Here is a 25744-nt window from a genome sequence, read left to right as displayed (position 1 = left end):
GCCGTCTGTCACCCCTTTCTTTGACTAGGAAAGGGACCTCCCTGACCCCTTGCGCTTCCTGAGTGAGGCAAGGCCTCACCCTGCTTCGGCTCGCGCACGGTGCACTGCACCCACTGTCCTGCGCCCACTGTCTGCCACTCCCTAGTGAGATGAACCCAGTACCTCAGATGGAAATGCAGAAATCACCCGTCTTCTGTGTCACTGACGCTGGGAGCTGTAGACCGGAGCTGTTCCTATTCGGCTGTCTTGGCTCCACCCCAAAAAATGACTATATTTTTCAAAACAAAAACAGTTCGTTGGGAAGACTGACATTGTTTTTCATTTTTGCCAGTGTCTAATATCTGACTTAATTGAAAACAGCTTTTTGCATTCAATATGTTGTAATGTGTTTCGGTTGTACTCTATGAAGAAAATTTGACCTTATGAAATATATAATGTTAAAGAGAATTTAAATACTTCTCAAATGATTGGAGATTATAATTTTTGATACTACACAAGAACTCACAAATTATAGTTTCTTAAGTTAGTTTCATTGTGGAATCAAAGCATACATAGGCCTATGTGGCATTTTCAACTGCATCTTTTATTGATGTGTGATTTTGTAACGTCATGCATTATTTATTTGGAAAACATTGATTCCTGTACTCGTGCAGATCTTCCAAATGTTGTCACATTTCATTACGCAATATTGAAAAATAACATTTGTTAATATAACCACCGATTATAGGGAAGAGGAAAGAGATTGGGATAGGAAAGAAGCATAAAAGTGGGTAGTTTCTGAAATGTTGGCAAAGTTCCAATTCTTGTGGTATCGTGATTTTATAGTAATCAGTTTGTTCTTTGCTTTATTGTTTTAAGTATGACCCCCCTAAACAATATAGTTTACTTTTGACTGGTCTTAAATTTACATAAATGGAATCATATGATATATACATGTTTGTACCTGTTTTCTTTTGTTCAATATTATGTTTTAGAATGTATTTCTTTTGTGCGTGTGTCTAGTATTTCACTATCTGAATAGATCACAATTTTTAAATCCATTTTATTGTTGCTGAACATTTACATTATTTTCAGATTTGGAAAATTTTAAAGTGCTGCTGTGAACATTTTTGCATATGTATTCTATTCTGTACTGTATAAGCATGCATTTCTATAGGATATAAACCTAGGAATTGCTGGGTCATAGGATATGCACATTTTCAATTTTAGCATAATAGATGATGCCAAACTTTTTTCATCAACCCTTTAAGAAAGCTCCCTTTGCTCCACATCCTCACCAATACTTGGTATTTTTAATTTCATTAAAATTTAATGTCAATTAAGAGACTTCTTAAAATTTCGGCCTCTCTGGGGAGAAGTGTGCAGTAGTACCTTGTGTAATTATCTGAATACTGATGTGATGGAGCAAGTTTTCACATTTACTGAATATTTGGATTTCTTCTTTTATAAAGTGCACATTCAATTTTTGCCGCTTTTTCTATTGATTAACTTTCCTTACTGATCTATGGATATTCTTTGTATATTCTAGCTACAAACCCTATTTTGACGGAAAATATATACAATTAATTTGGCACCAGCTTTACTTAACTTTCAGGACAGGAAACATAGCATATTAGCATTACAGCATCAGGTATGCTAGGCCATATTTTAGTTCCTCATGTCAGTTCTAAGGTGAAAGATCAGGTGGGTAAGTGTGGACCACTCTGCCTTACAAAACACAGGATCTTCTAGCAGCCCATACACACAACTGTCAGATTCCCAAGGCACATGCTTGGTTACATGAATCACACTAAGCATAGGGAAGCTGCAGCCTTTGTTTTTCAATAGGGATATGTAGTTTATTCATAGGCCTTCGAGTTAGATGCAGTTCACCAAACTGGGGTCAGTTTTACAGTAAATAATGTTGCCTGGAAATACAGCTAACTTCTCACTTTTTAGCATAATCCAATATATTTCCATGGAATTCATGTTAGGAGAGGGTAAACTTGAGAGCATTTCTTCATGGAGAAAGAGTTTAGTTAACCCTTTCTGTTGGTTAGCCGTTTCTCTCTGGAAAAATAATTGATATCATTACAAAATTGAGTCTTCTAAGCCATGAATAAATATTTCCATCTTGGCCGGGCACGGTGGCTCATGCCTGTAATCCCAGCACTTTGGGAGGCTGAGGTGGGTGGATCATGAGGTCAAGGGATGGAGACTATCCTGGCCAACATGGCGAAACCCTGTCTCTACTAAAAATACAAAAAATTAGCCACGCGTGGTGGCGCGTGCCTGTAGTCCCAGCTACTCGGGAGGCTGAGGCAGGAGAATCCCTTGAACCCAGGAGACAGAGGTTGTAGTTAGCCGAGATCGTGCCAGTGCACTCCAGCCTGGGTGACAAAGCGAGACTCCGTCTCAAAAAAAAAAAAAAAAAAAAAAAAGAATATGTATATATATCCATCTCTTTAGACTTTCTTTACTTTTTCACAATAAAACTTAACAATTTTTTATAGCAGTCATGTGTATTGTTTTTGGATTTGTGCCAAGTACTTGACATTTTTATGCCACTATGAATGGTTTTCAAATTTTTAGTTTCTGTTTTTGTTAGTTTATAGGAATACAGTTGATTTTGTACATTGATTTTGTATCCAACACCTTGCTAAATTCTCTTACTAATTCTAATAAATTGTAACTTCTTGTGGATGTTCTACATACTCAATTATATTATTTGTAAATAATGTTAATGTAAATGAAAAATTTACAACTTCTGCTGAAGTCCTACAGCAGTATTTTCTTGAAATCTGAAATGCATGTTGTTTAAAAGTACAGGCTTTGGAGTGGGAACTCCTTGGTATAGGAACTCCTCTGCTTCCTGAGTAACCTCACTTTCTCCAACTGTAAATTGGAAGTAAGAGTACCTATCTCAAACGAGTTGTGAAGATTAAATTAGCTAATCTGTGTAAAGGTCTTAACTTTGTGGGACATAATAGGTGCTCAGTATATAGTTTATGAATTAATGAAAAATTAATAAGCCTTTTTGTAGAGAGAAGAACTGAATATATTATAGTAAAATGAAAATCTATTAAGTGCCATAGGAAGGACACAAAGAGTCAAACACTGAAAAGGGCTTCCTACTGAATGGGAATTGCAAGGAGATTTCGTGTTAGAGATGACATTTGAACTAAATCTCGAAGGTTTGAAGATAGAGTGGAATTGCAGCAGTTGTGCTTGGGACAGAAGATATTTCATGTGGAGGTGATGATGTGTATGATCCAAGACTGGGTGGAGGTGGGATACCCGGGGTTTAAGCAGGAAAGCATAGGGATTTTAAAGGATAGTGGGTAATACTAGAGAGTAAATACATTGAAAAAGATTTGGGATTCAATGCTTCGAAGTATTTTGACATCATTTTGTGTGTTCTTGAGAGCCATTAGAGACTTTAAGCCGTGCTTTAAGGAGAACAATGCTATGACATGGGTTGGTTACAGGGTGGGGGGATTTGGAAGAAGAAAGACCTATTAGGAAGATTTTGCAATGGTGAAAGAAGATAGATTACAAAAACCTTACAAAATATGAGCAAAACTGCCTGCAAATTAACTAGTAAGAGATGATACCTGAAGGAAGAATTCAAAGGTGATTCTGACATTAAAAATCTAAACAGTTGGGACAATAGCTGTGTCATTTGCAAACACAATGAAAATGAGCAGGTTGTAAAAAAAGATCACAATTATGGTTTTGAACACATTGAGTTTGAATTTTGTATGATAGAAAGGACAGCCAACTGGAAATGTCAACTTGAGATAGTTTGAACTATAAATATTTGGGAATCATCTGCATGGAAGTAATAGTTGGAATCCTGGGAATGAATCAGCTCAAAGTGTGGTAGAAAACTATTTAGAGCAATGCTAGAGGAATACGTGGCTGTATCCATGGAAGAAGGGCAGACAGCAAAAGAGAAGGAAACTATAGTTAGAGGGATAGAGCAGAAAAAATAGAACTGACATTTCTTATTAAAATTTAAGAAAATTTGCAAGTTATTTGACTAGGTTTTCTGAAAGAAAGCTATTACCATTGTTAGGAAGAATAACTAGGTAGCTTTATTACCTTTAACATGTAGTCTGCTATGTTAAACAGAAATAGTGCATTAAAATTCGTTATATTTGCGAGTGTGGTTCTACCTTTTATGGACAGATTTTTGTCTTTCTTTCTTTGGAAAGCAATAAATTACAAAGTCAGTTAGAGCTTCTTTTTTCACCCACCCTATAGAAATAGATACATTGCCAAGCATTGCAAGTACCATATTTTCCACATAGAATATCTAGGTATCAAGATTATCTCTAGTTAAAGCTTCGTTTGGGGGAAAAAAAAAAGAAGAAGAAGAAGAAGAAAAGGAAAAAACTTTTTATGATCTTGAAGAAATTCATGGTCTTTGAAATTTCTAGAAAAGCCTCAAAAAATAGGAATTCCTGCTGATAATGCATTGGTGGTGGTAATAATAATTGCAATTAATATTTACTGAATGTTACTGTTTGCCATACATTGTTCTGTTTTACGTGCATTTTTTCATACAACAGTATTTACTGAGTGCCTATGCTGTACCAGGCACTGTTCTGGGCATTTGATTTAGGTTAATAAATAAAACAAACAAAAATTCTTGCTCTCGTGGATGTTTTATTTAGTGAGAGAAGACAGATAATAACCAGTAAGCCTAATAAATAAAGTATGTGGACTCTAAGAAGATGATAAGTCCATGGTAAAAGTAGAGCAGGGTAAGTGGATTCAGGAGTGCTGAATTGGGGTTGGGTGATGGAAATGGATTGCTTTTTTTTTTCCTCTTGAGACGGAGTCTCACTCTGTCACCCAGGCTGGAGTGCAGTGGTGCAATCTCGGCTCTCTGCAACCTCTGCCTGCTGGTTCAAGCAATTCTCCTGCCTCAGCCTCCCTAGTAGCTGGGACTACAGGCACATGCCACCATGCCTAGCTATTTTTTTGTATTTTTAGTACAGGTGGGGTTTCACCATGCTAGTGGGTGCTATTTTTTTGTATTTTTAGTACAGGTGGGGTTTCACCATGCTAGTGGGTGTTTAGTACAGGTGGGGTTTCACCAGGCCAGTCTCGAACTCCTGACCTCATGATCTGCCCACCTCAGCCTCCCAAAGTGCTGGGATTACAGGTGTGAACTGCCACGCCTGGCCAGATTGCATTATTAAGTAGGATGGTGAGAATAGGCCTAATGGAGAAGATTGCATTGGAGATAACCATGCAGATATCTGAGAGAGTACCAGGGAAATGGAGCAATCTGTGCAAAGGCCCCAAGGTAGAAACATGTCTGCGATATCCAAGGAACAACAAAGTGATTAATATGATTCCATTTTGAGGAAGTTATGGTTTCAGGCATGATGGAGCCACAGTCCATTGGCTCCTACTCCTGACTCATGGCTGTTTGCTCTCTCCAAGGAACATGTAGATTAGGAAACTGTATCACAGCCATGGGTTTAAACACTGGAGGAACCAGAGGTGGTGATTCACTGAATTAGAATTCCCCTAACCAGCTGCAGTATAAAAATCCCTGAAGAAGTGTGTGCTGACTTGATCAGAGGCATAAAGGAAAAGAATCTCAAAGTGAAAGGACCAGTTGGAATGCCTACCAAGACTTTGAGAATCACTACAAGAAAAACGCCTGTGGTAAAGGTTCTAAGACATGGAATCACTCCCAGAAGAGCATCCACAAGCAGTTTATTGACTTGCACAGTCCTCCTGAGATTGTTAAATAGATTTATTCGATCAGTACTGAGCCAAGAGTTGAGGTTGAAGTCACCATTGCTGATGCTTAGGTCAGCTATTTTAATAAATTGATTATCAGTTGTTTTTTTCTTTTTAAGAGGTCAGTATGGTTCAAAGTGTTTAAGGGAGAGAGCAGTAGTTAAGATTAGAGAGGAAATGGACATGGGGAGAGTGAGGCAGATCTTGTTACTACAACCCTATGAGATATGTACCATTATAATCTGCACTTTTCAGATGAGGAAACTGAGATACAAACAAGTCAAGTAACCTGCCACATCTGTAAAATCAAGAGCCAGCTGTAACAACAAACAGTTTCATCCGATTATGTACTGAAGGTTTCAAAATGATTTAATTGCTAATTCCTTTATGGCTTTCTGTAAAATATTAGGTAAAAGGTCAGTTCTGGAGTAGATGATTTCATTTAATTAACAATGGCTCTGTGATTTTCTTTCTTTGTAAACCACCATGACCATTTATAGGGCTTGTAATTTCATCAAAGTTTCTTCAATTGCATGTGACTTCTTTTTGTTGGAAGTACAGTAAGCATCCCTTAATACAAGGCTTTTATATTAGAACCAATTTAAATTTTGGTTTAGTTCTTCTAGGCTTTTCATATTGAGCCTTCTTAGAAACAGAGATACAGTCATAATCATAATGATGTAATATGTTTTCTTTAGTTCTTATATACAGAAAGCCATTCTAGATCATAATATAGTGCTAATGTCATTTTACATTACCTATGGACATGCTACTGATAATTGAAATGAATCGATGTAATGATAGTTACAGATTATCTGGCCCATGTATGTATTACCCATGCTTGGAATGAATCAATACCTTAATAATATAATTTGATATAGAAAAACATTTTAATAAAGACAATTATGTAAATGATAGAAAGTCTAAGAAAAAAATGTTTATTCCTACCTAGTTCAGTGATCCCCTAACTCATCCATAAACCACTCTTCACTTTACTTCCAGGTTAAATGACTAGAGGGATTTGAAAGTCACAGTGGATCATTACATGAAACGATATTTAATAGTTCATTTTTACACTAGATTGCTAGTTAGCTATTATTTTTTGTAAAGTAAATTTAGTGTATTGGGATTCCGTTTTTATCTACTTCATTATATTAAGTCGAATTGATCCAAACTGTTGATTTTTATGACCTGTGAGCTTTTCAGCATTGACTTTGTGGAGATGATCATTTAAAGAACAGTACTTTGCTAGATTTATGGTTGTTTAAATAATATTTTGTTAATCCGACAGTTCATAAAAAATGAGAAGTTATTTTAGTGGTGTTTCTTAGTAGTCTTCTCACAGAAGCAGTGAATGCATAAATCATAATTATGTGGGGTTGATGATTTTAATTGTTTGGTACTAACATGCTTTTGTCAAGTGGGGGCATCATTGATCTTTCTTAAGTAAGCAGTGTAGTAAGAATGCTTTGCTTTTTAAACTTAAATGGTATTAGGAGTAAATACTTGTTCTCTTTTCATTTTACTTTAGAAGGCCTCTATTTAATATGTAAGTTTTCTTATAATAGCTAGCACTTTTAATTAGTAGCAAGATTTAAAGTCCAGAAACATTTAGCAATTTTCTTTGTAGTTTTCAATTGTACTAGCCTCTAAGGTTACCATCACAAAATGCAGTTGTTATTCAGTAAAAGAAAATGACATGGTTTTAATAATAATAAAAGTTTAGAATAAAATTGTTATTATATAATCTTAGATTTGTTATTATTATTGATGTTTTAAGTATATGAACAAGGGTAAAACTATATACTTACGATATAAAACACACACACTACTAACTCACCTAGTATTCAAAAGTAGCTCTCAGTGATAATTAGAAAATATTTTGAGCATATCCAAAATACATACTGTTGTGTGCTGTTGCTACCAACACCTGACTGTTGCTAATAACTCTAAAACTGTTTTGCCATCATTAAATTTATATAAGAAGCATGTTTGAATATGGTTATCATTGTGCTGTTTACTTAAAATGCATATATGATTACTGTGTTTTTAAAACTAATGATAATTTTAATTTTTCCACTACTAAAAATTTATGTTACATTTGGACCTCGAAATACATTATTTTTAACCTAGTCGAAAAGGAACCATACTTATACATGATTGCATTTGGGGGAAATTTTGAGGGTGTGAGAATTACATAGGTATTTAGCCTTAAGTATTTCAAAACTTTAACATGATGTTTCCATCAGTAAAGCTCTTGGCCTGTTCTTATGTATAAGTTTAAAATCTTGCATATCTACATCCTTGTCAGGCAAATGCCAAGGGCTGAAACTGAAGATAATTTAAGATTTATGTCTCCCTCTTGGAGGTTACAGTTGTCGTGAATTGACAGTTGTGAAGGATCTAAACTGACATCAAAGGGTTCAAATGATCTGATTAGGTCAATTAATGTTAATTTTCATCTTCCATTAAATTCTTTTAATGTTTTCCCCTTTTCATTTTTTTCTAGCCAAGCCCTATACCAAGTCCTGTTTTGGGGCGAAAGCCAAATGCTAGTCAGTCTTTGCTTGTGTGGTGTAAAGAAGTTACAAAGAACTACCGAGGAGTAAAAATCACCAATTTTACTACATCGTGGAGAAATGGTTTATCTTTTTGTGCAATATTACACCACTTTAGACCAGATTTAATGTAAGTAGAAACATTTTCCATTCCCTATATTTTGTAAGTGATAGACATTTTTGAAAAGAACATAAAATAATTTCTTAGCACATCCTGAAATAATTTATATTTGTTTTATTACCCCCACCTCTTGCTTTTGAGAGATATATGTCAGAAAGCTTTTCCTTTTTCATACCTAAAAACAATCTTTTCTCTTTTTAAAGAAAATGGTGGCTGGGCGTGGTGGCTCACGCCTGTAATCTCAGCACTTTGGGAGGCAAGGCGGGCAGATCATCTGAGGTCAGGAGTTCAAGACAAGCCTGACCAACATGGAGAAACCCCATCTCTACTAAAAATACAAAATTAGCCAGGCATGGTGGCGCATGCCTGAAATCCCAGCTACTTGGGAGGCTGAGGCAGGAGAATCGCTTGAACCCAGGAGGCAGAGGTTGCAGTGAGCCAAGATCGTGCCATTGCACTCCAGCCTGGGCAACAAGAGTGAAACTCCATCTCAAAAAAAAAAAAAGAAAAGAAAAGAAAATGGTTTTTTCTCCTTAATCTCAAAGAACTGACTTCAAGTTATTATGAAAATTGTGTTAGTGTTAAAATGAGATGAGACAAATAAGCCTGTAATTCTTTACATCGACAACAAGGGATTACCTCATAGTAAATTTGGTTGTCAAGGCTAGTCTTTGGTCCCCTGCCTTAACCTCTCTTTTAGATGGAAAGCTTCAGGCAGTGAAACGTGTAATCACTGTTTTTATTCATTTATTTATTTATTTCCTTAATTTTCCACACTATTAGTTTTGTTGATTGAATTGCTGTGAAATTGCTGGTTACTCCTTAGTATTATTGAATGTCAAATTTTTAGATTCAGTTTGTTTTAAAAACAGCTGTTTTTATCAAATACTATATGTACCCACTGTGCTATTTTCTCCCTCAGTGACTACAAGTCTCTGAATCCTCAAGATATTAAAGAGAACAACAAAAAGGTAAGAATTGATGAGCAAGAAAAACACATAGTTTCAATTTTGGCTTCTCTGCAGGTCTTTATTAACTTGGAGAAAGTGAGGCAGTTTTATGAGGTCATAACTACAACTCACAGAGGGTTGTCTGCTTACTGTGGTTCATTAGGATACATGGTTTACTCTGGTTTATCATGGACTTTTAAAGACCACAAGTGCCAGATTGGCATCATATTATAATATGCATATTCTCTTTTTAACTGTTGAATATTTGTTAAAGCATAGTGCTTTTTTTCTAAGATTTAGCATTTTAAAAATGCACCCAAAACTGTTGTGCCATAGCTGTTATGTAAGTTTAGAAAAATATGTTGGTTGGGAATGAGAACGAGAGCCTAATGGGTAAGCAAGAGAGAATACTTAGGTTCTGAGAAGCAAAAAGATATAAACCTTGGTTCTTTTCATTTTCTCGTAAACCGTATACAGTTATTGTGCTGCATAACAACGTTTTGGTCAAAAACAGACCACATAGATGGTGATGTACCATAAGATTATAACACTTTATCATTACTGTACCTTTTCTATGTTTAGATACACAAATACCATTGTGTTACAATTACCTACACTATTCAGTATGGGAATATGCTGTACAGCTTTGTAGCTTAGGTATAGCCTAGGTTTGTAGTAGGCTGTACCATCTAGGTTTGTGTAAGTACCCACTGTGATGTTTGCACAACAACAAAATCGCCTGACAATGCATTTCTCAGCACATATCCCCATTGTTAAGCAACACATGACTATGTTTTCCCACATAATTAATCAATGTATTGAGATCAGAGCTTCCCAGCTGGTATGGGGCAAGGGGATATCGATCCTTTCAGCCTTCAGGGCATCTGTGTAAGGCTGAGTTGCTGGAGCCCTGGGCCAGCTAACTGTGGCCACAGGCTGACTTATCTGTTTACCCCAGCACACAGTATGTGCGTTTTTTGTGCAAGGAGGGAAGTACCTAACTCAGCACACAGTAGGCACTGAATGGTTTTTTCTACTGAATTGAATTCTTCAAGTGAAAAATTAATGAAATTTATTATTGTCTTAGAACAGGAGTTCTTAACCTGTGATCTGTGGGTAGAAATCAGGGTGTCCTTGAACATGGTTGAGGGAAAAAATACATTTTACTTTCAAAATTCCTTATCTGAAATTTAGCATTTCCTTCAATTATGAATTTAGGCAATAAACCACCATAGTGTTAGCCATGCCTGAGACTTTGTCACCTTTAGAAATCACAGATATTTTCGATATTTTCATGCCATGCTATAGTTGTTGCCGCAGATATCTGCAAATACCTTTTAAACTTACAACTTCTTCAAAATAATTAGTGCAGTCATAAAAAGCACATATATTACTACTTCCCAAATTCATTTTAAGTAATCATAGGTGTATTTTTCAGTATAATTGGTTTCTTTTGTAATTCTATGTATTTTATCCACGTAAAACATTATTCTGAGAAGGGAACCATTGCCAAAAGGATTCATGAGACAAAGTGGTTAATAACCTCTGGTCTAAAGTTTTTAACACCCTTTAAATTAAATAATTAAAATTACTAGTGATACAAAGTCTTGGGACCTTGATAGAAGTTCAGTTAACAAGTTTTTAAATCAAAACAATTTTTCACTTGTATTGCTCTCTAAAACCAAAAATGTGTATTGCTATCAAAAAGATTTTGTTTCTTCAGCCTGGGGAATGTAGCAAGACCCCATCTCTACAAAAAATGAAAATGTTAGCTCAGCGTGGTGGCATGCACCTGTAGTCCCAGCTACTTGGGAGGATGCGGTGGGAGAATTGCTGGAGCCCAGGAGCCCGAGGCTGCAGTGAGCTAGGATCATGCCACTGCTCTCCAGCCTGGGTGACAGAGCAAGACCCTGTGTCCAAAAACAAACAAACAAACAAAAAATGCTTGTTTTTTCACAAATGCATAATGCTGGCCGTAGAGCAATAAAAACCTGGCAGTTTCTATTGAAATATGCCACTAAAAAAAAGATAATCTTTAAAAATCAGTATAGTTTTCTTACAGAAATTACCCTTTGGATGGGCATGTTACAAAGTAAACTGTTCTCATGAATTATTTCTTGTATAATTTTGGAGAGCCTGTGTCTATTAAAGTGAAATGCTTCTTTTTCATTAATTACAATTAAATTATATCTTTGGGTATGGCAGTGCTTTACCTCCATTTTCTTACATTTGAACAAAATGGTAAGCCAATTTAAATACAGACATAAGCATTATAAAATAAAACATTTTTTAAAGTGGATGTTTCAACTTACTGTTCAAAATTTTGAAAAAGAAATATTGTTGATTTTACCTCATTATAAATGTGTAAAGAATATGGGGAATCTCATTAAGGCTTAAGTCACACTTCTTTACATTAGCTTTTCATTAACTTAATAATGCTAAGCATACTTTGGATTTACATATTACTCCATACAGAAGACTATCCCATTAAAATTTTTTTTCAATTAGATCTTCCAGTATAGACAATCATGGCTTTTGAAAGGCTTTATCTTTGATGATTCTATTCATTGTATTATTCAATAAATAATTGTTTTTACATAGTCTTTCCTTTCATCATTTGCTACTTCTTACCTGATAGCTACATTGAGTTGCTACCTGCAAATTACTTCTAGCTTCACACATTTCTTCCCAATAACACATGTGCCCCTGAATGGACTTAAAGCACCATAGGAAAACAATACCTGTGTCTTAAATTTCATACAGCTGCATAACATAACTGGCAGTAACTCCTCCTTACCAATTTAATAACATCTATGAATGAATAAGATAATTTTCTTAGAAAGACCTCTTTTTTCACCCCACACAAACAGGTGAAAAACAGTAGGTAGTTAGTTGACCATGGCAGAAGAGGTTAACCTATGGGAAAAGTCCTTTATAAAGCCTTAACCTTGCTTACAAGAAACCTAGTTTGTTTTTAAATTTTTTTTAGTGTAATTAGTGTACATAAAATGAATTGCTACATGAAGCAAATCACCAGCAGGAATTTCCCCACAAGGAAGCTAATCATTTTCCCGGGTCTGTAAAAAGTGCTGAATAAAAAAAGGCATTTTCCTGTGACATCTGATCTTAACCAATATGTCAGTGTTTTTAGATAATTTGGGAATGTTTAGAATACTGCCTGTGGTGCTTTCCCTGATGGCCTGCAATTGATGACTGTCAGTCAAGTTGTCAAGACACATGAAAAGGAAAATGACTTCAATTTTCCTAAAACTGTAAAATAACAAACCAAGCCTATACATGCACACCAACTGAGTCATTCTCTCTAGTAAATATTTTGAGGTACCTATATTATGAAGCCTAGTGCTGTGAAAATTGAAGAGGTTTTAATATCACAATTTGTTTTTCATTTTCTTTCTTACTTGTTCCATAATGTTTGTTAAACTACAAGAATATGAGACAAAGATTAAATTCAAACATAGCAGTGTACTTTAACAAGTAAGTACAGAAGACTGATTCCTTCTGAATTGTTACATAATTTCCTAACATGTCTTTTAAGAAAAACTTTGAATTATAATCCTTAATCTAGGTTGCTAAAAAGAGTAAACATTTTACATCCCAGAGCAAGAATATATCTAGAGGGTTCTTACTTTCTCTGAGAGTATATCTAAACCTTTAGCCATACTTTTAATGCTTCCTAGCAACACAATGCTGTTTTCAAGGGTTAGTTCAGGATAGTAATAATTAATTGTAAATTGAGAAACAGCTTAGATTATTCAAAACTAGAAAAACCTGATGTGCCACAGTCACTTAAAGGCTAACAAAAATAATACAATGCAGCCTCACATTCTCAACTAGGTTGTAGTACTCAAAACATTTCATTCTTTCCAAAATGAATGAATTAAATGAAGTCACTCTTTTCATTATGAAAATCATTCTTAATTGAGCATTTAAAAATGTTTCTGTTTCTAGGCTTAAATTACATTTATTTGTATTTTATATCAGGTAATCTAGTAGTTAGTTCTTTTGACTTATCTAGCTGTGCTTTTCTTCACAAATCACTGCAATTACATGACCGTGGAAAAGGGAGGTTGATAGAAATGATAAAGCTCAATATGGATTAGTCTAATGTTTCTTTATACTTTAGTTCCTTATCTTAAAAGTCCATTCTCAGAGTTTAAAAAAATTTAACTCTCATTTTTGCTTGTTTCATTTATTGGAAAAAATAATTCTTATTTATTACACTTTTTTCTCTTGCCTCTCCCCCCACTTTTACACATCTGAATTTTGGAAATTTATTCTTTTCATGTGACATAATGTCGATAACATGTACCCTCTGATAACAACAACAACAAAAATTAAAAATGTGCTCTTTTTAAAATGTATGAATTATGTGAACTATTCAATATATCTTTTGTTTTTCCTTCCTTTGAAGGCATACGATGGATTTGCCAGCATAGGAATTTCCCGATTATTGGAACCTTCTGATATGGTATTATTAGCAATTCCTGATAAACTGACTGTTATGACCTATCTCTATCAAATAAGGGCACATTTCAGTGGCCAAGAACTAAATGTTGTTCAGATAGAGGAAAACAGCAGTAAAAGCACATATAAAGTTGGAAACTATGAAACAGATACAAACAGTTCTGTTGATCAACAAAAATTCTATGCAGAGCTTAGTGATCTGAAGCGGGAGCCTGAACTACAACAGCCTATCAGCGGAGCAGTAGACTTCTTATCACAGGATGACTCTGTATTTGTAAATGATAGTGGGGTTGGAGAGTCAGAAAGTGAGCATCAAACTCCTGATGATCACCTTAGTCCAAGCACAGCCTCCCCTTGCTGTCGCAGGACTAAAAGTGACACAGAACCCCAGAAGTCTCAGCAGAGCTCTGGAAGGACTTCAGGATCTGATGACCCTGGAATATGTTCCAATACAGATTCAACCCAAGCACAGGTTTTGTTAGGCAAAAAGAGACTATTGAAAGCTGAGGCTTTAGAATTGAGTGACTTACATGTTAGTGATAAGAAGAAGGATGTGTCTCCACCCTTTATTTGTGAGGAGACAGATGAACAAAAGCTTCGAACTCTAGACATCGGTAGTAACTTGGAGAAAGAAAAATTAGAGAATTCCAGATCCTTAGAATGCAGATCAGATCCAGAATCGCCTATCAAAAAAACAAGTTTATCTCCTACTTCTAAACTTGGATACTCATATAGTAGAGATCTAGACCTTGCAAAGAAAAAACATGCTTCCCTGAGGCAGACGGAGTCTGATCCAGATGCTGATAGAACCACTTTAAATCATGCAGATCATTCATCAAAAATAGTCCAGGTGAGTTAGAATGCTGAATACTATATTTAGTAATTAGTTATTCTCTGTTTTTGTTTCTTTTTGCATTCATAGATGTTACAAATGATTAAAGGTGAAGTGTAATTTCTATTATAAAAACTCCTGAGGCATGTAGTAGTGTGTGCCTAAGTCCCCACTATTTGGGAGGCTGAGGAAAGAGGATTGCTTTGGCCTAGGAGTTTGAAACCAGCCTGGGTAACATAGCGAGTCCCTGTCTCAAGAAAAGAAAAACCTGAAGTATACCTGCTGTGTATTTAAGGTTTATGATATAATATTTTAAGCCTAAAAATCCCAATTTGATCACTGAATGATATTCTGTAATAAGGCTATGAGAAAAAAATTGAAGGATAAAGAATGTCAACTTTTCAAATAAAAATATTACTTATAAAAACAATATTCTACTATAAAATAAAAGATGTTTCACTATTCCATTTAATAAGAACATCATTCTAAAAATGTATAATGCCAAATTAAATATTTCCCATTTAAAGCATTTTCCTTAGGTATTTTAATTGGTTTATTTCGTCCCATCATTACTTGTGGTTAAAAATCCCTGCAGCATCCAAATTTATCCTCATGAAGGGAATATTGTACAGTTTTAACCTTTCTCTTACTGATGATATTAATAATTTACTGTTTTTACTTGTATCTCTGGTACACCTGACCTCAGGTGATCCACCCGCCTCGGCCTCCCAAAGTGCTGAGGAAACTGAGGCTTAGAGAAATTAACTTGCCCATAATTAAGTGGTGGAACTGATATTTGAACCCAGGTCTGTCTGACTCCACATCATGTAATGGAATGCAGTAAGTTTTTAACTGACCTGCTCACTGTTACATTGCTTATTATTAGTGGAAGAGGGATTAACAGCCTGATGTCTTGACTGAAAATTCAGTGTTCATTTAATTAATTTTGTCTGTTTTTGAGACACTGTTGATATTGTAACTAAATTCTATCGTGTCCTATTCAACATGAACTTAGACTTATCATTATCACTTATACATTTTATTTGTATCTATTAAGTTAAGAATTTTTGTTTAATCCTCTTAAAAATCTTAGGTTATGAAAATGTCCTGGAATTAGGTAGTGGTGATAGTTCATAACCTTATGAAATACTAAAAACCACTGAATTGTACACTTTAAGAAAATTCTTTTCTTCTTTAAGTTTATAGAAAAAAAGACTTTAAAAAAATAGTTGTAGTAAAATATAAAGACCACAAAGAAACCCAAAAATGCTGAACTAATCTTAAAAAAGATGGTTTCACATAATATGAAATAAAGTAATAGCTATACTTATTTTATTTTCCTTGACAGTGATACTTATGATTGAACCAAAACTATGCAATGAAAGGGAAGTAAAAGAAATTAAGTATCTGATAATAGTAATAGACATCTAAAGCCAGAAGTTGGTTACTTAGTAGAAAAAAAAGGAATTTGGACTATGAGGAGTATGAATATTTGTGCTTTTGGCTAATGTATTTAAGAACTGATCTCTGTTGATGGACCATATCTGTTGTTCTCCAAAATTATATTGTAAAATTACAGACTAATCCAGGAGAATACTTTTTCAGTTCTAATATTTTCGTTTGTTTTGTTATAAGGTTAGTGAGCAATGGAGAAGACTAGTTTTACTTTTTTTTAATGAAATATAATAGCTTTGAATTTTCTATAAACATTCTCAAGAATTTAAAGGATTATTGCCACAGATATTTAATATTTATCAACATTCAGATTTAGAAGACATGTTATCAATTCTATAAGACTGAAAATAAAACTCTGAACTTTAAAAAATGTCTTTGTCAGATTATACTGTGTTTATGAGCAAATACTGAGAATATATAGAATATATATTAGCCTTATACCTAATGAGAGTATGTTCTAATAAAATTATAATTAAATTTAATCCAGTTTTAGACAGTAAAGATGTATTTCCTTCGTGTCAAGATTTATATATTCATTCCATGGTTTCTAGTCAACATTAATATTCTCTATAGGTAATCTCATGAAGCTACAATCTTATTCATAATCTCTATTATTTCAGCAGATTGTCTTACCTTTCATTAGTTTACAAATGTAGATTACCCGTTCTTTTTTTGACTTCTAATTCTGTATCTTGGCTTTTAAGCATCGAATGTTATCTAGACAAGAAGAACTTAAGGAAAGAGCAAGAGTTCTGCTTGAGCAAGCAAGAAGAGATGCAGCCTTAAAGGCGGGGAATAAGCACAATACCAACGCAGCCACCCCATTCTGCAACAGGCAGCTAAGTGATGTGAGGAGCATTGGTCAAAAAAGACCATAAGTTGTTCATTGTAATCATGGGGAGGAGGGAAGTAATTTGCTTGTATTTCTGCTATGTTATTTTTCTACAGACTGTACATTGTGAATACTTGGTGCACTTACTGAACTGATAAAGATAAATTCATACTTACAGGACCATTTGGTCATTATTCCTACAGAGCAGTGTTAGTGATGAGGAAAAGTGAGATCTGGGAATATAATTTCCACATATACATTAATAATCTGTTTTTGTTAATTTATATTTTATAACTGTAGTTGTACTCTAAGATTGTATTTTGTCTATGGAAGTTAATTTTGTTGGAAATGTTAGAATATAATACTGATGTCTATTATTTGTTGAATAGCTACTAAGTATTTCAGGAACAATAATTTTTGTTTTACTTAACTCCATGGAAACTGAGGCCAATAGGCAAGGTAACTTGTACAAGGTCACAGAGTCAGTAAATGGTGAATCCAGGATTTGAACCTGAGCCTTATTAGATTCCAGAGTCAGTCCACTTTCCTATCATATACTGCCATCCTTGTATTAAACCACATTTTTATACATATTTTTGTGTAGTGCTTCACAGATAATAATGAATGTATAATAATAGGAGCCCTTAAAATTTAGGAGGACACAAACATCTTCATGAATCAGAAAACTGTGACAGTCTCACCACAGCACCATCATGTGTTAGTAGTTGTTTTTCCCAGAAAGAGCAGCTCTGTGCCATATAGCTAGGTAGCTACATGCCAGATTGGTCACCTTGTTGCATGTGTACTACCCAGAGAAGTACCCTATTGCTTATGAGACTATGCTTTGAATAGTCCCAAGATATTTTCCCACCCTTCCTCTTTCAATTTATCTATTTCTGCATTAAAAACCACTGCAGGGCTAGGCATGGTGACTCACGCCTGTACCCAACACTTTGAGAGGCTGAGGTGGGAGGATCACTTGAGCCCAGGAGTTTGAGACCAGCCTAGGCAACAGTGACACCCCATCTCTACTTACAGGAAAAAAAAAAAAAAACCACCGCAAAACTTACTGGCAAAAAACAACCATCTTATTAGGTTAATAGATTCTGTGAGTTAAGAATTCAGATAGGACACAGTGGTAGTGGCTTGTTTATGTTCCATGACGTCTGGGGCTGGCTTTCAGCTAATAAGACCTCTGCCAGACTGTCAGTTGGAACACCTACATGTGGCCTCTCCATATGGTCTCTCTACTTCTCTAGTGTGGGCTTCCTCATAGCATGGTGGCTGACTTCCAAGAACAAGTGTCCCAATGGAATAAGGCATAAATATGTGGCATTCTTATGATCTAGCTTTTCTTAAAAACAAAATCACATTAAGTTATTATAAGAAAGGAAAATTAGTGGCAAATTTCAGTTATGAGCATAGATGTAAAAATTCTACCGAAAATATTAACAAATTCAACCCAGAAGTATTTTTAAAAGTTAACATACCATGGTCAATTTGGATTTATTCTAGGAATGCAAGATTGTTTAATTTTTCAAAACTCAAGCAATGTAATTGACAACATTAACATAATAAAGAAAAATCAAGCAGATACAGAAAAAGGTTGGCAAAATAACAACATCCATTCATGATCCACAGAGAGAAAAGAACCACATTTCTTAGCCTCTAGGGATAGAAAGAACTTTATTACTTTATTAATCTGCTAAAATGTACATATAAAAAGCCTATAGCAAACATACTTAATTGTGAAATATTGAAAGCTTTCCATTTGTGACAGATTAAAAGACAGGAAAGTCCACTATCACTTCTGTTCAATATCATAATGGGGAACCTAAGACAAGGAAAAGAAATAAAAAGGTATAACATATGAAAAGAGACCAATAAAATTACCATTATTCACCAGAAGTATAATTTGTACGTAGAAAATTCCCCCAAAATTACAAGATTACTGGACATAAAATTAATATTTGAAAATAAATGCTTTTTTTTTTTTTGAGATGGTGTCTCACCATGTCACCCAGGCTGGAGCACAGTGGTATGATCTCGGCTCACTGCAAGCTTCGCCTCCCGGGTTCATGCCATTCTCCTGCCTCAGCTTCCCAAGTAGCTGGGATTACAGGCACCCACCACCATGTCTGGCTAATGTTTTTGTATTTTTAGTAGAGACGGAGTTTCACCATGGTAGCCAGGATGGTCTCGATCTCCTGACCTCGTGATCCGCCCGCCTCGGCCTCCCAAAGTGTGAAAATAAATTCTAATTCAATAAGATACACAAATGGCCAACAAGCACATAAGAAATATCTTTAGTATCATTAGTTATCAAGCAAATGAAACTCAAAGCCACAGTGAGATACCCCTATGAGAATGACTAAAATTTAAAAGACTGACAGTAACAAGTGTGGGAGGAATCTGGAGCAGCTAGAACTCTCACATTTTGCCAGTAGGAATGTAAAATGGTACAATCATCTTGAAAAACAGGCCATTGCTTATGAAGCCAAACATACACCTACATGACCCCAGCAATTCCATTTTAAGGTATATAACCAAAAAAACTAAAAACACATGGTTATTCAAAGACTTTTACACAAAATTTCATGGCAGTTTTGTTTGTAGTACCCAGAAACAAGACAAAATTTAAACGTCCATCACCAGACAAATGAATAAACACATCCTGATATAGCCATACAATATAATATTACCCAGCAATACAAAGGAACAGGACACTGAGATGCACAATAATGTAAATGAATCTTGGAGATATTATGCTGAGAACACAAAAGAGAACATACATAATTACATTCACATGAAATTCTACAACAGGCAAAACTAATGTAGCATAACAGAAAGCCGATTGGTGGTTGCCTTATGCCAGGGTAGGTGGGATATCATGAGCAAACTTCCTAGAGAGATAGAAAAGATTTATAGCTTTATTGTGTCTGATTACACAGGTATATACATTCGTTAAAACATCAAATTTAAAATGGGTGCATATTACTACATGTAAATTACATCTTTAAGTTTATCTTTTTAAATTATTTATTACAAATAAAACTTTTAAAATATTTACAAGAACATTAAAAATACATAGTGTGCTAAGAATAAAGCTAACAAGAAATATGCAAGACCTTTAGGCAGAAAACTAAAACATTCTGAAAGATATAAAAGAGTAAATAAATGGAAGGACGTATGTTCATAGATTAGAAGACTCAATTTTTTAAACATTTTATTGTGGTAAGAACAGTTAACATAAGAGTTACTCTTTTTTAAAAAATTTGTGTAGATACAATGTTTTATTGCAGGTCTTTATTACTTATTCATGTTGCTTAAATGAAACTTTATTCCTGTAGATTAGTAACTGCCCATTTCTCCCTCCCTCCAGTCCCTGTCTACCACTATTTCGCTCTTTGATTCCACGAATCCAACTATCTTAGATACTTTATATAAGTGGAATCATGCAGTGTTTATTTTCCATAACTGGCTTATTTCACTTAGCATAATGTCATCAAGGCTCATCTATGTTGTAGAATGTGAAGGACTTCCTGCTTTTTTAAAGCTGAATGGTATTCCACTGCATATATATACCACATTCATTTTATCCATTCATCTGTCAATAGACATTTAGGTGGTTTTCACATCTTGGCTATTGTGAATAATGCTGCAGTGAACATAGGAGTGCTAAAATCTCATCAAGATCTTGATTTCAGCTTTTTCTGATAAGTACCCCGAAGTGGGATTGCTGGATCATATGGTAGTTCTGTTTTTAATTTTTTGAGGCACCTTCATACTGTTTTTCCATAACAATTGCACTATTTTATATTACCACCAACAGTATGCAAGGATTCCACTTTCTCCACATTCTCACCAACACTTGCTACTTTAGTTTTTTAAATAGTAGCCATTCTAACAAGCATGGAGTGATATCTCATTGTGATCTTGATTTGCACTTTCCTGATGATTAGTGACATTGAACATCTTTTCATGTGCCTGTACCTGTTGTCCATTTGTATGTCTTCTTTGAAGAAATGTCTATTCAAGTCCTTAGCCCACTTTTTAATCGGGTTAACAGTTTGTTTTGGGGGGTGGGGGGTGGCTAATGAGTTATAGGAGTTCTTATTTATTACTTAAAGGACCACTGGTTTAAAACTTCTTTAGCAGTTTCTTTATTTTATTCCTCTCTACTTTATTTACTGTACAACTAAACTAAGTCCTTCTGGTCAATACCAAAAATAATGAGAAGAGCTATTTTAATAATTGCTATTATAGTACTTAAATAGAAGCATGTAGTGCATGGGACAATGTCCGTGTACTCAGTACAGTTAGCTACTTGTGAGACTTTTGTATTTAGTTCTGGGCTGAGAGAAAGTGAGAATTTACAGGGGATTCAGAAAAGGGTTAAAGGATTGAAAGCAAAGGTCTACTTATAAGAAATAAGGGCTTATAAAATGTAAAGAAGAGATAACTGGGAAATAGCTTAAGTGATCATTTGAATATATGAAGCCTCAAAATCCATCTGGTAACCCCACTTACCTAAGACAATAAACTTCCCAACTACTCAGCATGGCCTCATGTCCTTGCAAATCCTGTCCCCTCCCTTTGCAGCCTCATCTCTTACCTTTCTCATTTTTTTCATTCTACAGTCCAGTTATAAGTTGCTTACTGTATCTAAAATGTGCCATACTCTTTCATTCTTGTGTCAAGCATTTGCTGTTGTTGCCTTGAAATACCCATCTTCCCTTATTAGTTTCTACTGAAATAGCACTTCTATAAACATTCTCCTCATGGCTCCTTGCAGTGAAGTTAATTCTCTTTCCTATATCTTTTTCTGTTATTCTCTACCGTAGCATGCATTCATCCCAATATAATTATCTAATTACAAATCTCTTCCTCTCATTCAACTGTGAACTATTTCAAAGTACAAGGACCTTGTATCCCCAGCACCAAGTAGTAGTATTTAGTAAATGTTTGTTGAATGAATAAATGAAGGGAATAGTGACAGGCTATTTTTCATATCCTCTGAGTGTCGACTAATAAAAAATAAGCTTAAACATGAAAACTTTGCTATAAGGAGGTTCTTAGTAGGTTTGTAAACAGGAAAAATAAATGTTTCTCTGAAGGTCTTTAAAGCAGAATTGAGCAGAGGAAGTTAGTGTTCCCTTGTCTGAAGTCAGTTACAGATAAGATTACTTTTGCCACTTGGGGACTTAAGCTTATATCATTCTTTTCTTGCTATTCTCGGATCGTACATTATGATACCTTTCTTTATTGTTATGATGTGTGTATGCCAAATCCTTACACACACCAGCTTTTCCCATATCCTGGGACTCTGATTAGAGTTCAGCTTTCAGTTCTGCCTTGAATCACAACACTGCAAAACATTCCCTTCCAAAATGAGTATAGCTTTAGGCTGCTAGCCTGGAAAGCTGTTTTTAAGACACTGAAAACAACTCTTACTATTCTTACTGGGTGGACCCTTACGTACAGACTCCACTTAAGTTATCCTGAGGAAAGATTTAAGCTGTGATTTCCCTTAAAGGACAACTCACAAACACAGATACCATAAACCTTTTAATTTTTCTAAATTTTTGGCAGGACTACCATTGCATATTTTAGTGAATACTTGGTATAACTACTTATTGCCTTTCAAGTCTTTTTTCATGAAAGTCGTTTATATGATTCATTCATATCTTTGTGCCTTTAGAAACTCCTTTAACCTGTTTCATTTGCTCCCTGAAATTATGTCTATAGGAGGCAGATTTCATTGCTCTGGGTCTGTATTTTATGTTTCTTTTCTTCCTGTTCGTTTTGTTCTATGAAGATTTTCAAAGGTTGGATTTTACTAATGTAAGTTTTGGGTGTGATATTTGTGTTTTTCATTTTTTTCCACATGTACTTTAAATGATTTTTTAAAGTAAAACTGAGGAGTTTGGTAGCTTCAGCAGTCCACCCAGTATGTAATTCAAAGGAGACTTCTCGATTGTATAATATATAAGCACAGACTTGAAGAAAATGTAATTTTTTCAAGAAAATATTTTTTTTATTATTTTTCTTTATTACTCCATTTCCCCAAACACTTTTCATTCAGATATGTACAAAGAGAATTTCAAAAAGCTAATCTGGCCTGTAATCCCGGCAGGGAGGCTGAGGCAGGCAGATCACCTGAGGTCAGGAGTTCGAGACCAGCGTGACCAACATGGCGAAACCCATCTCTACTAAAAATAGAAAAATTAGTCAGGCATGGCGGCGCACGCCTATAGTCCCAGCTACTCAGGAGGCTGAGGCAGGAGAATTGCTTGAACTTGGGAGGCGAAGGTTGCAGTGAGCAGAGACTGCACCACTGCACTCCAGCCTGGGTAACAGAGCAAGACTCTATCTCAAAAAAATAAAAATAGGCTGGGTGTGGTGGCCCACGCCTGTAATCCCAATGCTTTGGGAGGCCAAGGTGAGCAGATAACTTGAGGTCAGGAGTTCGAGACTAGCCTGGCTAACATGACGAAACCCCATCTCTACCAAAAATACAAAAAATTACCGGGGCACGGTACTCACGCCTCTAGTCCTAGCTACTCGGGAGGCTGAGGCACAGGCATCGCTTGAACCCAGGAGGCAGAGGTTGCAGTGAGCCAAGATTGTGCCACTGCACTCTACCCTGAGCAAAAGACTCCATCTCAAAAAATAATAAAAATAAAAAATAAAAGCTGATCTGTTTCAGATGCTTTTGCTAATTATTTTGCATTGGAATATAATTGCTTTTTAAAAAATGCATTTAATAAGCCCACCATTACATTTAATAATACATATATACTTGTACAGGTATCTGAAACGGATGTTTGCATTTGATATGCTTAAGTTTAGAATTCATACACTCTAAGCAAAATAAAGGATGATAGTCCTGTTACCCACAGTCTTTGGAATTTTTGTTAGCATATTAGTGAAGCATTTTGAACATATCAGAAGAATGATGCTATATATGTTTAATTATAACTTTTTTAACAGAATAAAATCTATTTTATAAGTAGAAAACCTAAACAAATCTAAAAAGAGAATCAGGATGAAACTTCAGTCTAATTAGTCTAATCATAATGATCCATGAATTTATAAATATGTTTGTTTTTGTTTTGTTTAGGCAGTAATTATGTAGCATAAGAGTATAGTTTGCAGATAGTTGTTAGGTATCTGGATGCGTTTTAGAAAGAACTATCAGGAAGTAATTACAATGCTATTATAAAACAGACTTGAAGTTTTTCTCCTAACATTTAATCTGTTAGCATAATGGCCCACCCATTACACTCAACTGGTTTAGGAGCCTTTTCTCACATAACAGGTAGCAGGACCAAACTGCAGGTTAGCAGCAAGTCCTGGAAGGTTTGCAGTATCCATCTTTAAAGACCTGAAGGAACATTTGAATCCTCTAAAGAAAACAGTATACGTGGGAAAGGATTTTAGTTTGGTCAGCTCTTAGTTAACTGCAAAGACCAGTAACCACACAGTGACTTTTTTTTAAACTCGCCTTTGGAAATGAATCCAAATGGCTTAAGAGAACTAAGAGAATGCAAGTTGCTCTTTTGCAAATTAAACCTTTGACAGGTGGTATTTTATTGCCATGAAGGATGAGACATCAACCACGTACTTTTGATGTTGATTGGAAATTATTGATTTAAATGGCACTAGTCTGTCACGCCGATAATTGTAGCAGATTTAGATAAGATCACTAGATCTTCTCCAAATAATAAAAGAAGCATTTGCCATTCAATGGTAAAAAACACTAAACTTTTTTTGATAATCTCTAATGGTAACTTTTTCTGTAGTTTTCATATATATGTGTTCTAAGTATAATCATCATAAAAATATGTATGAGATTATACTTACATATTTATGAATATTGGCTGTGTTAGTTAAATAGCCTCTTAGGAATCAAAGCTTTAAAATTAAGTTCAAGTTAAAATTTTGTATTTTTCCTAATTACACATATTATCAGTTCTACTGTTAGGAAGAAGTACGTTAACTTTACATTTGTAATTTTGTGTGAAAGGACGTCAATTATCACTTATTAAAAAATCTAAGACCTTTAATAACATACAGAGTGAGTTTTTAGTTAAAAAATCTAAAACCTTTAATAACATACAGATTTTATTTAGGAATTTTTATTCTCCTTATGAGCTGGAATGTCTATGCCCAGGGCACTGAAATGAAAATACATCCTTATTTTTTACTTCAACACAATCACCAAAAGATTTAATGTACAAAATCCATTTCAGACCAGTAAGACACTTTGAATGTAGAGCTGATCTTTTTATAGTTGCATTTTAGAGGAGAAGAATGCTGGCGTACTTCTATGTTCAGCATAAATAGCTCTATACAAAGCAGCAGTTTTTATTCCGTATTATTTTAAATAATAGTTTATCTATTACGTCTAAATGTAAGTTGATTTGAAGTCTGCTATCCTAACAATAGTTACTAGACTTCTTAGAAAACATATTGTTAGCTTGCTAGCGTATCTTCAAAGTCATACAAAATACCAGCATTGTTGTGGAGGAAAAAAAAAAACCTCAAGCATCTTTTCTATTATGTGGCCATGAACCCCTAGCTTCAAAAGTCTTATTTGAGGTTGCCATGAATGCATGAAGCTAGGGCTAGGTGTCTTAGCATCAGAAACACTCCTTTTATGCAAGTAATAATGGCTGTGGACGTTTTCCATATGGCTGTTCAGTGCCGTGTTGAACATCCCAGGATGAATATCACCATTACTAAAGCTGTATTTTATATTGCCTA

The 25744-nt window shown here is 34.9% G+C and overlaps 1 protein-coding gene across 28 annotated transcripts in view; it reads left to right on the top strand.

Moving 5' to 3' along the window:
* The window catches only part of EHBP1 (EH domain binding protein 1), a 387904-nt gene that overhangs the window by 280784 nt on the left and 81376 nt on the right, over positions 1 to 25744 (top strand). For 23 of the 28 annotated variants that reach the window (XM_055241558.1, XM_055241565.2, XM_055241553.2 and 20 more), the window contains 4 exons: positions 8252 to 8430; positions 9344 to 9392; positions 13804 to 14706; positions 16848 to 16991. In XM_055241558.1, coding sequence (XP_055097533.1) covers positions 8252 to 8430; positions 9344 to 9392; positions 13804 to 14706; positions 16848 to 16991 — 1275 coding nt within the window. The remainder of the gene's footprint in view (positions 1 to 8251; positions 8431 to 9343; positions 9393 to 13803; positions 14707 to 16847; positions 16992 to 25744) is intronic. The other 5 variants (XM_055241568.2, XM_063617930.1, XM_063617929.1 and 2 more) reach the window with 1 other exon arrangement.

The sequence above is a fragment of the Symphalangus syndactylus genome, chromosome 14, assembly GCF_028878055.3.
Source record: "Symphalangus syndactylus isolate Jambi chromosome 14, NHGRI_mSymSyn1-v2.1_pri, whole genome shotgun sequence".
Classification (NCBI taxonomy): Eukaryota; Metazoa; Chordata; class Mammalia; order Primates; family Hylobatidae; genus Symphalangus; species Symphalangus syndactylus.
The sequence above is the reverse complement of the archived record's forward strand: the minus strand, read 5'-3'. Positions and strand labels throughout refer to the sequence as shown.